We start from the raw sequence: 12791 nt of genomic DNA, 5'->3' as shown, positions 1-12791 counted from the left end.
CACCACAACCCTTGATCGCGATGAAGCATTTACAGATGCTAACAGATAAAGAGCACATCTGCTATATATAACCCACTTGTATGTAAAACAAAGAAAAAGAGATTCATTCCTTGTCTGTAATTGCTTATCAAGTTCAAATCAAATCAAATCAAATTTATTTATATAGCGCTTTTCACAACTGATGTTGTCACAAAGCAGCTTCACAGAATTCCAGTAAGACAAGATTTGACATGAAATGTAAAGACAAATGTAAAACCCTCAAGTGAGCAAGCCAGGGGCGACAGTGGCAAGGAAAAACTCCCCCAGCTGAGGAAGAAACCTTGGGAGGAACCAAGGCTCACAAGGGGTGACCCATCCTCCTCTGGTCAATCTACTGGTGATGATAGTTAGTAGTCCATGAGAACTTCAGTGTAGGGACAGCTTCAAGGCACTTGGTGGTTGCTGGAGCGTGGGCAGCTGGTCTGAAGAGTGGAGGAGGATCTCGACAGTCATCCATCAGTGTCCAGACAGACAGGTGGGCAGTCGTTTACTCGGAAAGATGTAAAGGGATGGAATTAGTTTTGAACTGTTTTGTGTTTGTAAAGTAGAAAATATGAAAATTTCCAGAGTGTGGCTAATGACTCCGGCAGATCTGACTATGACAGCATTAACTAAAAGGAGAGAACCAGGAGGACACACAGACACGGGAGCATCCTGAAACACTGGCATCCCTCCGCTCCACCGTCAACAAACCTGAGTGATCGCGAGAAGCGGCGGGACGACAGCACCAGCGTCTCAGTATACTATAATTCCCTGTGTCCATGGACCCCCCGGATCTGCCGCCTTTATCTATGGGGGAGCATTAGCTACCAAATGATAAACTAAACAAATGAGTTTTTAGCCTACATTTGAAGATTGCGACTGTGTCTGAGTCCCGAACATTTTTTGGAAGATCATTCCAGAGTTGGGGGGCTTTATAAGAAAAGGCTCTTCCCCCAGCTGAGGCCTTCTGAATTCTGGGAACATTTAAAAATCCAGTATTCTGTGATCTGAGTGAACGTGGAGGCTCATAATAGGAAATTGTATCTTGAAGATATTCAGGAGCAAGCCCATGTAGAGCTTTATATGTTAATAACAAAATTTTGTAGTCAATGCGGAATTTAACAGGCAGCCAATGAAGTGATGATAAAACTGGGCTGATATGTTTAAATTTTCTAGTTTTAGTGAGGACCCTAGCTGCAGCATTTTGAACTAGTTGAAGTTTTCTTAAATTGCTGCTGGTGCATCCTGACAGTAGTGCGTTACAGTAGTCAAGCCTTGAAGTAATAAAGGCATGTACTAATGTTTCTGCGTCCTGGAGGGATAAGGCATTTCTAATCTTAGCAATATTGCGAAGATGTAAAAAAGCTGTCCTAGTGATACTACCTATGTGTTGATCAAATGATAAATCCGGGTCAATTATGACACCAAGATTTTTTGCTGCTGAACCAGGTTTAACTGGAAAGTTAGCTAGATCTAAAATTAAATCTGATAATTTATTTCTTGTCACTTTTGGACCCAAAAGCAGGACCTCTGTTTTGTTGCTGTTTAGAAGGAGGAAGTTACGCAACATCCAGCCTTTCACGTCTTTTACACAGTCCTCTATTTTCTTTAATCTGTGTTTGTCATCGGGCTTGGCTGAAATATACAATTGTGTGTCGTCTGCGTAACAGTGAAAGTTAATGTCATGGTTTCTTATAACTGTGCCTAGCGGTAACATGTATAATGTAAATAATAATGGTCCTAAAATAGAGCCTTGTGGAATTCCAAATCTTACTTTAGAATAATTTGAATTTAGATTGTTTACTTTTACGAATTGATAACGTTCCGTTAAGTAAGATTTGAACCATAATAGGGCTGTCCCTGTGATTCCAACCATGTTTTCTAACCTTTCTATGAGAATATTGTGGTCTATTGTATCGAAGGCTGCGCTTAGGTCAAGAAGCACCAACAGGGATACGTGGCCTTGATCAGAGGCAAGAAGAAGATCATTTGTTATCTTGACTAGAGCTGTCTCTGTACTATGATGTTGCCTGAATCCAGATTGGAATTTTTCATATATATGATTCTTATGTAGATATGAACTAAGTTGTTGGGCCACAGCTCTTTCTAAGATCTTAGACAGAAATGGCAAATTAGAAATAGGCCTGTAATTAGACAGTGTACTAGCATCAAGATTTGGTTTCTTGATCATAGGTTTAATAACTGCTAGTTTAAAAGCTTTGGGTACATGGCCCAGACTAAGCGATGAGTTTACTATAGTTAAAAGAGGATCAATAATAGCTGGTAGTACTTCTTTGAGCAACTTTGTGGGAATTGCGTCAAGTGTGCAAGTTGTACAGTTTGCGGAGGTGATAATCTTCTCTAGTTCTAATTGTGGGAGTGGGTAAAAGGTTTCAAGTCTTTCTTTTACAGTTATATTATGTTTTATTTCATTCACATCAGGTGGCAGCCAGGATGGATTTGATCCTGTGGCTAGAGTTTGTTGTCTAATATTCTCAATTTTATTATTAAAAAAGTCCATAAAATCTTTACTGGTGAGAGTTGCTGGAATTAGTTGTTCAGAACCTGCTTGATTTTTTGTAATTCTAGAAAACACACTAAACAGTGCTCTCGGATTATTTTTATTATTGGAGATCAGCGAGGCCAGATATGCTGAGCGAGCTTTAGTGAGGGCATTTCTATACTCTATAAGGCTGTCCTTCCAGGCAGAATGAAACACTTCAAGCTTGGTTGATCGCCATTTCCGCTCTAGTTTTCGTAATGTTTGTTTTAAAGTACGGGTCTTATCGTTATACCATGGTGCGAGCTTTTTCTGTCTTATACTTTTATGTTTAAGTGGTTGCTACAGTTCAGGGTTGTGGTGGATCTGGAGGCCACCCAGAATAACTGGGCGCAAGGCGTAACACAACCGAGTGGGTGCCAGTCCTTTGCAGGGTGATACACACTTACACATTTACTCACACACTCACACCTATGGACACTTTTGAATAGTCGATCCACCTACCAGTGTGTTTATGGACCTTGAGAGGAAACCAGAGCTCCCGGAGGAAACCCACGAAGACACAGGGAGAACACACCAATCAGACAGCCACTCTAAATCCATGCCACCTGAAACAGGAGTGGGGCCCTGTACTAATCATTCCCTTCTTCAGGAAAAAATGCTCAATCATTCACTCTTGTCACCTCTCTATGTAATAGTTGATATGTGGTGAGCATATTAGTGCTGCCAAATTAACACCTTAACACGCTTGGGAATTTAACATGTTAACTCTTTTATGCTTACTAATCATTTATCAGACTTCACTTTCTTCTATAACTCACCCTTTACAGAGCATAGCTTTAGCAATGTAAACACAGAGTCACTACTATTGAGTTCAGAATGTAGATTACATTTTATTTATGTTGAAATATGTATTAAATATCGTAACTAAGGCTCAATCCTTAAACTTTCTCTTTCACTCTCACTCATCCATACACACACACATACACACACACACACACACACACACAAAGCAAGCTCCTGTTTCATCTATTTTTTTAATCACAAGCTGAGCTGTAGAGTTAATTTTATCGATTAAAGCTGGGTACACTGCTAAAGACCTCTTGCATTGCAAGATAAAACATCTTGAATTGATTCTTTATTTTATAAAAATTTAATGACACTATGATTAATCACAGCAAATTGTGTGACTTATCAGTTAATTGTTTTTAAACGACTGACAACCCTATTATGTATGCTTAGTGTTTGATTGTGTCTGATTGGACTAATGCATTTACAGGCAGTTCATAAACTATATATATTTGGATTAAATTTCCCAAATTCAAACCTGTTAAGACAATATTTTCTCACAAAGGGCAGTTCTTGCTGTTTGAAAATTGGACTCTTGCAAATTGCGATTGCAATAGAAAAAAATTCATCTTTCAGCCCTAATATGAAGTACACCCAAGGGAACAGTGGAACATACTTAAACCACTGGGTGACCTTCTCCCTCAGCTACTAGCCTGTGGACCAGCTTGAAGCCAGGAACAGGAAATTGAAATGTACACCTTGTATTTTTGTCCCCTTTCTGAATGCGGCCTTGGACCTCCAGCAGAGATAAGGATCTCTTTTGGGAAACTCAATGCAGTCCAACATGGCTGTGGTTTGCTACACTGTATTGTGTGGAGTCAAGAGCTAAACTGCAACATAAACTAAAGGCAGAGCGGGACTGCAGTATTATCTGAGCCTCTGTGTGTTTTGGGACAATAAACACAGGGGGAAGTCCACTTTTAAGGCGCAAATCCGCAGATCATAAAGCAGTGGTTCATCCTCTTGGACTCGGATAACCATCAATTACAAAAATGCCTTTTGGCTTCTAAGGTTTCATGGAAATATCAAATCAAATCAAATCAAATTTATTTATATAGCGCTTTTCACAACTGATGTTGTCACAAAGCAGCTTCACAGAATTCCAGTAAGACAAGATTTGACATGAAATGTAAAGACAAATGTAAAACCCTCAAGTGAGCAAGCCAGGGGCGACAGTGGCAAGGAAAAACTCCCCCAGCTGAGGAAGAAACCTTGGGAGGAACCAAGGCTCACAAGGGGTGACCCATCCTCCTCTGGTCATATCACTGTGCAAACAGTGGATGACTCACTTGGGTCCTTTTCTGTTCAAACTAGAAACATAAGCTCTGTTTGGATTTCAGTAATTTACCTGGGGATGTTGGTAATATATTTTTTACATGTCAGCTCAGTGTTTTCAAACTGTGTGTTACACGCTTGGAGGAGAACACTGCCAAATCTGTTTTGTTACTTAACAAATGCATGCATTGGCTTCTATTGCGCTCAGTGATGGAGAAAGAGACAGGGTCTTCCAGATAACCTTTACTAGACTCCCAGAATTGAATGGTTTTGGCACTGATTTTAAGAGTTTTAAGAGTATTCTCCCAGGGAGGGCCTTGTGCTTGGTTCACAGAGAAGTAAGATTTATTGGAGATCACTAAAGCAGTATTTCAAACAGTACACCAAGTGGATTACCAGCTCCACTGTTTACTCTCAGTGTCTCCAGAGAGAAGAGCTGGGAAGACGTTTTCAGACCTGAATACCACAGTTCAGAAATGGCCACACATACTTCTCATACCACAGATCACCTCATTATGGCCTAGAGCATTCACATTCAGATTTAGTTGCATGGTTGTTGGTTGCTCTACAGTATTTGATATACTGAACCATCACATGCAAGTTTGTGGACCAAAGGCATCCCATATGCCTGTGTAGACTAAGGTACTAAGCAGTTTCACTGCAGTTTGTACAGAACTTAATACTAGATATTTACACCTGATATTCTTTATGCCCAGCAATTTGTAAAAACTCTTTGTGAATTCTGCTGTTTTACAGTGCACTCAGTGTGGGATACAAACATGCACACTTTATACACACGCATACACACACACACACACACACACACACACACACACACACACACACACACAGATTGTATAATATTTGGAGAAACTGTATGTGACCTTAAAAGTATACAAATGTGTTCCTTTGAGTGATTAAGTGTCTTTAGGATTAGGTGAAGTGTATTTTTGTTTGTTTTGTTTTGTTTCTTTTTTTTATATCCTGACCAAAATAATTCAAAACGATTTATTTGTAACATATATACTATACGGGCGGCACAGTGGCGCAGCAGGTAGTGTCGCAGTCACATAGCTCCAGGACCTGGAGGTTGTGGGTTCTGTTCCCGCTCCGGGTGATTGTCTGTGAGGAATTGGTGTGTTCTCCCCGTGTCTGCATGGGTTTCCTCCGGGTGCTCCGGTTTCCTCCCACAGTCCAAAAACACACGTTGGTAGGTGGATTGGCGACTCCAAAAGTGTCCGCAGGTGTGAATGTGTGTGTGTCTGTGTTGCCCTGTGAAGGATTGGCGCCCCCTCCAGGGTGTATTCCTGCCTTGCGCCCAATGATTCCAGGTAGGCTCTGGACCCACCGTGACCCTGAACTGTATAAGGGTTACAGATAATGAATGAATGAATGAATATATACTATATGCATACAGATATACACATAAAAATAACATACATATAAACTATGGGGTAACTTGAAAATAAAGCTCTAATAGAGCTCAAAGCTCAAAGAGATTGTAAAAATAAACATTGAATAAAGTAAAAAAAAATGTAAAACGTAAAATACAGAGAGCAAAATTTGCTAAATATAACCTCATTCATTCTTTTGGCCTGAATGCCACCAAATTCTCAGAGCAATGGTTCAGTACGGGGGTGGGGGGGGGGGACTACCTGTTAACACCCTTGATTTTAAAAGAAGTACTCTGCGAATGTCATTTGCATCAATATTTACATATGACTTTTGAAGCTGTATCCTGCCAGAATTAGTTTATGAGGGACTAATGCACCATCAGGAGGCTTCCTGCAGGATGTAGAAAAATAGAAAGTGCAGGCTTTGCGAAAATAGAAAAGGGCCTGATGCGCTCCAGTGCAGAGAATTGCTCCACTCTTTTCTCATGCCATGACAGCATGCAGCAAAAACACATTAGCTTATCTCTTATTTGGTACACCACCATCTTTACACTGCCTGTGAACTGTGGAGATGTTTTGTTTTGGCTGAATGCAAATGAAATCATGTGTCACGCACGTCTCCTCTGATAAGTGTAAAAGGAGACACTTGGAGTAGTGTTTCTTCTTGTGGTTGGAAGTGTAAAGAATTACAGTGAGATACCAACAGATAATTACAGACTACATGTAGAGAGAACAGCATGCAGGATTTAGCATAGAGTTATCGGAGCGGCCTATACACTAATGGACCAAAACATTAAGACCACCTACCCCATATGTTGTTTAGATTCTTGGTACATATTTGTTTGTTAACTACATGAATATCCAGACTGAATGTTTCCCAGGAGAATGTGGTCCAGAGCTTCACACTCCCTTCATTTCCTTCCCATAGTCACCCTGGTCCATCACCTCATATTTAAACACTAAACACATACCCAGCTATTCTTCTCATGGGAAAGAAACAGGACTAACCAGAACAGACAACATCTGTCACTCCAGTATCAATTCTGACACTCTTAGGTCCATTGGATACTATTTATGGACAGTAAGCACACATCTATTTGCATTTATGGCACTTGACACTTATCCAGAATGACTTACATTTCTAACATGATAGATGTAGATGAATATAATGTTAGAATTCTGACCCAAGGACTCTATATAGTGTTAGCATGCTTTACCTGAGTATCAGAAAGTATCAGACCCCAGTCTTCTGTATAGAACCCAATACACAGTAAATCAAATTGAGTATTGTCATCATCAGTTTGATCATTGTTATTGTTCTGACTAAAACTACAGCCTTATTCCTTATGCTTTTTATATAGTGGTTCAATTGTTGTTGTAATTATCCTTCTTCATAGGCTTAAACTTACTAACTGAACCTCTCAGGCTAAATCCTTTAACAGCAAATATCAGTGTGCTTTGAGATTTCACTTTAACTCTAGACTTGAAAGTTGATTCAAAGGATACAAATCAACATGCTTAAAAGCAGTTATCCAAACGTGAGCTCATTTCTCCCTGAGTGTTCCTGGCTTTAAAAAGGCTTAAGGAAGTTGCCTTAAGTATTCCTGACAAATGTGCAGCTTGCCTCAACTTTAATTTCACTAATGTAAACTATACAAATTCCACCTCCATCTTTTAGGCCTTTATTTGGGTCTCTCACCCAATCTGGGCAATTTTCTCGTGAGGCAGTTTTAACCGCAAGGCATTAGTGAGTCTCCAAATTTGGCAAGACTCTGAGTGGGAGGTTTTAAACTTGACTAACACACTATGTGATGGATTAAAAGGTAGACTTTTTACGTAGCATGGTCTAGTTGATGGGATTTTGTGCAGCAGCTGAGTGATACCAGATGTAATGTTTTTAAGGGTCTAGATTTTGGTCTAGATTGAATAGGTGTATTGATATGTTTGGATCTATAGTCTGGATCAAATCATTACTTTTTAAATAAAGCAACAAACAATCCTGACTTGAGAAACTGTTAATAAAAACACAGATAAAACAAACAAAATATTTACATATAAAAAGTATACATCATTGTTCAAACTCTTCCGTTTATGAGATAAATGAAGAGAACACAGATCTCTACAGACGCTTTCCAAACCAAACCAGACTACTGGTGCGAATAAAGTCAGTGGTGCATGAGGACTGGAACATTGGCAGACTGCTGACATTGTCACTGATATAATGAGGCAATGTTTGACTGGGACATAATCGCTGTAATAACAAGAACACCTCTGTTTGTATGGACATTAGTTGAACGCCTGCACTGGTTTCCGTTCTCTTCCACTCAGTGGACAGTGTCCTGTAGTCAGTGCATGGGAAGGCTCATAAAAAAGAGCTGAATCATCTTCTAATTAGAGATACGGTTCTCTCAATGCTAGAATAGAATAGAGTACAAATATTACAATGTCAACACAAAAAACAATATCATGTCAAACAATCCCATTAAGACTGTGACAGGCTACCAATTCTTTGTAAGAGATCTCTGCTTCAATGTTACACTCTGCATTTTGTGGAATTGGCAAGTTTATGACATTTTTGACATCAGATTTTGTGAGGTATGACCCGCCCTTTTAGACTGGCAAAGTCAACATATTTGGAGCTTGTTTGGATGGATTTAATAAAGGCTGTTGATGTGCACTGATCAAAGTGTAGCGTTAGCCTTCTGAAAAAGTATTCATAATTATACCTGTGTTTACAAGAAGTCAGTGATTTTCTCAGACTTCATTCAATAAACTGAAAGCCTTTCTTATGAAATACATTTGAAACAGAATGTGTGTGAATTAACTGTGTATTAAATGTGTATAACAGCTGTTATAATTTTTTTTTTCAGGTGTATATTTTTGGATTTGACCAATCAAAGAGCTGCATATGTGAGCCTCCATCGAGCTATGGAACCCTGGCCAATAGCGGCCTGGGTCCTGATGTTGACTTTCATCGCTGATTGGCTGCAAACTGTACAATCGAGAGACTTTACAGAAAAGGACATTATTTTCCTCTACCCATCAAGTAAGTATTTCTACCTCCTTTAAGATGCCACGTTTAAGTTAGTTTTACAGACTGAGAAACCAAGCCAAAATATGTTTGTTTGGATTCATTTTAATGTGGTATTTTTTACTTTCATGGTGGTGCGCAAACAAATACCTGTCAAATTTTCCTTTGATCAGAAAAGGCTGTGAATATTCCCACACTTTACGTGGTTGTTTTTCTCATTCTTGTTTCAGCAAAATCTTGTTTGACGAAAATATACCAGTTTTCCAGTACTCCAGTTTGTAATCAATCACTCTAGACATATAGTGTGAAAAATATCGAAAGTTTAGACTATATAAGAAATCAATGACAACAGCAGCTACTTTGTTTGATTTGAGAATCTTCTATTTTTGTGTCTTTTTCCTTTTCTCAGTAAGGGCTTCTTTACAGTTTCATATGCTTCCAGACCCATAGTGTTGAATATTCATCTCATCTCACAATGGAAAAGCTTTAATTGTATTCTAATTAAGCAAAACCTATTCTCTGTTCTCTGGCATATGCCTATATTGATGCAAATCAAATGTTATTGTGTTAGTGTGGAAATGGCAAATCAATTGTCCACACATGTCAAAAAATCTTTTACATTTCCAGATATTAGTATGAGTTTAATTCACATTAAAGACTGAACTGAGGACTCGCAGGAGATAACCCGAAACAGATATTCACACGTTTCTTTAGTAGCTGTTCTTTATTCCATTCTTTTATCTTTAGGTTTTGGAGCCTGAGGGAAACAGCTGCATTAGATAAGTGTGGAAATCTTTCCCCACCTGCTGCTGAGATTCCACTGTAGGATGGGGCTGGTCATATTTCTGTGTCAGTTTAGAATCTGTAGAACTTAGTTTAAGTTTAGCCTTAGTGTTTAGTCATGTTTTTAATCTCATTAATGTAAGGGGTCACTATTTAATAGAATCACAGTGACAGCAAATGGTCCCACCACAGTGACAGTTTTGTGACAATGTATCAAATAAACAAATATATAAAACAATAAATAAATAAAGGCTATGACAGATTAGTTGACTGGTATGTTGAAAAAAAGCCAAGTGCAGAACAGCATTGAAGTATTTACAGCTACATATATTAAACATAGCCACATTTGTCTCTGTGACTGACCACATGTACTGGATTGTAGAAGCATCATTTTTCCTGCCCAGTGGATTTTCACGGTTTATGAGGCCTTGCCAGCGAGACTCTGTGATCTTCTGATCTCTGGCCAACTTTAGGGTCACAGCTGGTGTAGCAACTGTGTTAAGATCTCCAGCCACAACCCAACTAGCCGTCAGACTCTCTAATGTGAGGAAAAATGTTTAGATCACATGACGATGGGCACTCTGTGGTTAGGCAGTGTAGCGAATAAGGTCTGAGTGATATAGTTAGCCCACCTACTGATGGGTGTCTTGAAGCACTGTGGGCTATAAGCCAGTGGTATTCAGACATGCTTTGATGATTTCCGTTCCCTCTCATGCTCAGACATGGACCACGTCATAGGTTAGATCAGAAAGATACACACATTCCCACATTTAGCCACAAATTTCTCATGATTTTTTAAGTCTCGTCATTGCAAAAATTCCTGCAAGGCTTTATTCTTGAGAAGTTCTCAGGCTAGCAGATTTTTAGAAAACATAATTTTTAGCAGATCATCTAATGTCCAGTAAGTTATGACTTACTGAACAAACAAAAACTTGTTTAATGGTAATTGGGACAAAAACAAGCATCTATCATTTTGACTAAAACAGACAGTTCCAGAATGGCTAGTATTTAGGTCTCACTAATTGGAAACCAGTCTTAATTAGATCACATACCCTACTATTCACTGTCCAAACAATGATGTAATTATTTTTTTTCTTTGACCCTAAATAATGAAGACCAGCACTGTATAAAAAGAAGAGAGTCTGTTTGGATCGTGTTAAGTAATTTGCTTTTGTAATACAGTCAAATTCATAATTAACGGCAGCTTATTGACTCCCTTTGTAAAGATGGATATAAACTTTGTTTCTGTGATTAATTTGCTCAAACTATTACTAAAAGTCTAACATTTAATTCATGTAAAAAAAAAAAAAAACAAAAACAAAAAAACGAGCAGTATGTATTTTTTACAATGCAGTTCAGGAGATCAGAGACCTCTTCTCCATTCAAACTTGTCATAATCTCACTTGCCACCAAAGCTATATGACAACATGGATAAGATGATAGAACAAATTTAGATAAGAAATGTTGTTAAACTAAACAGATTACATCTAAATTCTGTGAAAATATGTAAATAAGTATTGTCGTTGTTTGATTACTACTAAATTTGTGGACCAAAATAACTTTTATATCGAGTTGTCAAGTCATGTTCTCCAATCATTTTTCTTCACGTTATGGAACATCCAGGACACTGGGTGCCAGTATAATGGCTGTCAATGATTCTGTGCTAAACCTGGGGGACTTTCTTTATGAATTATATACTGCTTCATTTTGGACTTTAAAGCAGATTCATCACATGTGAGTTGGACTTTATTGAAAAACGGTAAAAATAAATAAATAAATAAAACATTAATTCATTCATTCATTATCTGTAACCGTGTATCCAGTTCAGGGTCGCGGTGGGTCCGGAGCCTACCTGGAATCATCAAATAAATAATCACTTTTATTACTATTGTTTACTAGTGTTTGGGTGTAAAAATGGCAGCCATTACCACAATGCATGGGTCTAGGTGTGATAATGTTTGTGAACCCCTGATCTAGAGCTCCATGTTACTGTGGTGAAAAACAGCCCTTCTTACAACTCCAGGGCAGTAATCTTTTACACAAAGACCTGGACCCCCCAAGATCAGTTTGTCGGCTTTCCGGGATCTTTCTGGAGATATCCGTGTCAGCTCAGTGCCACCCCCATGGCCTCAGTGTGTGTGTGTGTGTTTGTGTGTCTTTGGCTGGAGGGGATTTGGTCTGCTGAGACAGACATCAGCAGGGACGGGCACCGAAAGATCCGACAGCAAAGTAAGTTACAAAGGATTTAATGGGGTGAAGTACGGTAGATCATTTGTGCCTTCAGTGCTTACATAACCTCGGGCCTCGAGCTGAAGTTTTAGAAGGAAAAATGAGGGCAGGGATGCGACTTTGGTTTGAAAAGGACCTTCTGTAGGAAGCAAATGTCAGAAGCTATAAAATACTTCAAAATGAAATATAACAATGTAATCTCATTATGTGAATTACAATTTAAATATGCAATGATTTTAACAGTCACAGTGAACACATGCTTCCTTGGAGACACATGAATCCAACTTAGTACTGCTACCACAACACAGCGGGACAAATCTGCATGCTTGGAGGAGGACACTTGTCTGCCCACAACTGTTATGCGAGCCGACAGACGCCCACACTGACTAGCATTGTGCTTGTGATAAAGAGAGAGATCAGGTGAGGCGTCATTCTGGATGTGTTGCGGTCACACAGCTCCAGGGACCTGGAGGTTGTGGGTTCAAGTCCCGCTCCAGCTGACTGTCTATGAAGAGTTTGTGTTCTCCCCGTGTCCGCGTGGGTTTCCTCCCACGGTCCAAAAACACACATTGGTAGGTGGATTGGCAACTCATAAGTGTCCATAATTTTGCGCCCAGTGATCCCGGATAGGCACTGTGGACAGACAATGAATGAATGATTGAATGAATAAAAGAGTATTATAAAGCCAGGTCTTTTATTAACAATTAAC

At 39.1% G+C, this 12791-nt stretch overlaps 1 protein-coding gene across 1 annotated transcript in view; it reads left to right on the top strand.

The window, feature by feature from the left end:
• Positions 1-12791, top strand: part of lypd6 (LY6/PLAUR domain containing 6) — a 37175-nt gene that overhangs the window by 20839 nt on the left and 3545 nt on the right. The window contains exon 2 of the mRNA XM_066641341.1: positions 8910-9085. Coding sequence (XP_066497438.1) covers positions 8968-9085 — 118 coding nt within the window. The 5' untranslated portion in view covers positions 8910-8967. The remainder of the gene's footprint in view (positions 1-8909; positions 9086-12791) is intronic.

Source organism: Hoplias malabaricus, chromosome 12 (genome assembly GCF_029633855.1).
Source record: "Hoplias malabaricus isolate fHopMal1 chromosome 12, fHopMal1.hap1, whole genome shotgun sequence".
In the NCBI taxonomy this organism is placed as follows: domain Eukaryota; kingdom Metazoa; phylum Chordata; class Actinopteri; order Characiformes; family Erythrinidae; genus Hoplias; species Hoplias malabaricus.
The sequence above is the reverse complement of the archived record's forward strand: the minus strand, read 5'-3'. Positions and strand labels throughout refer to the sequence as shown.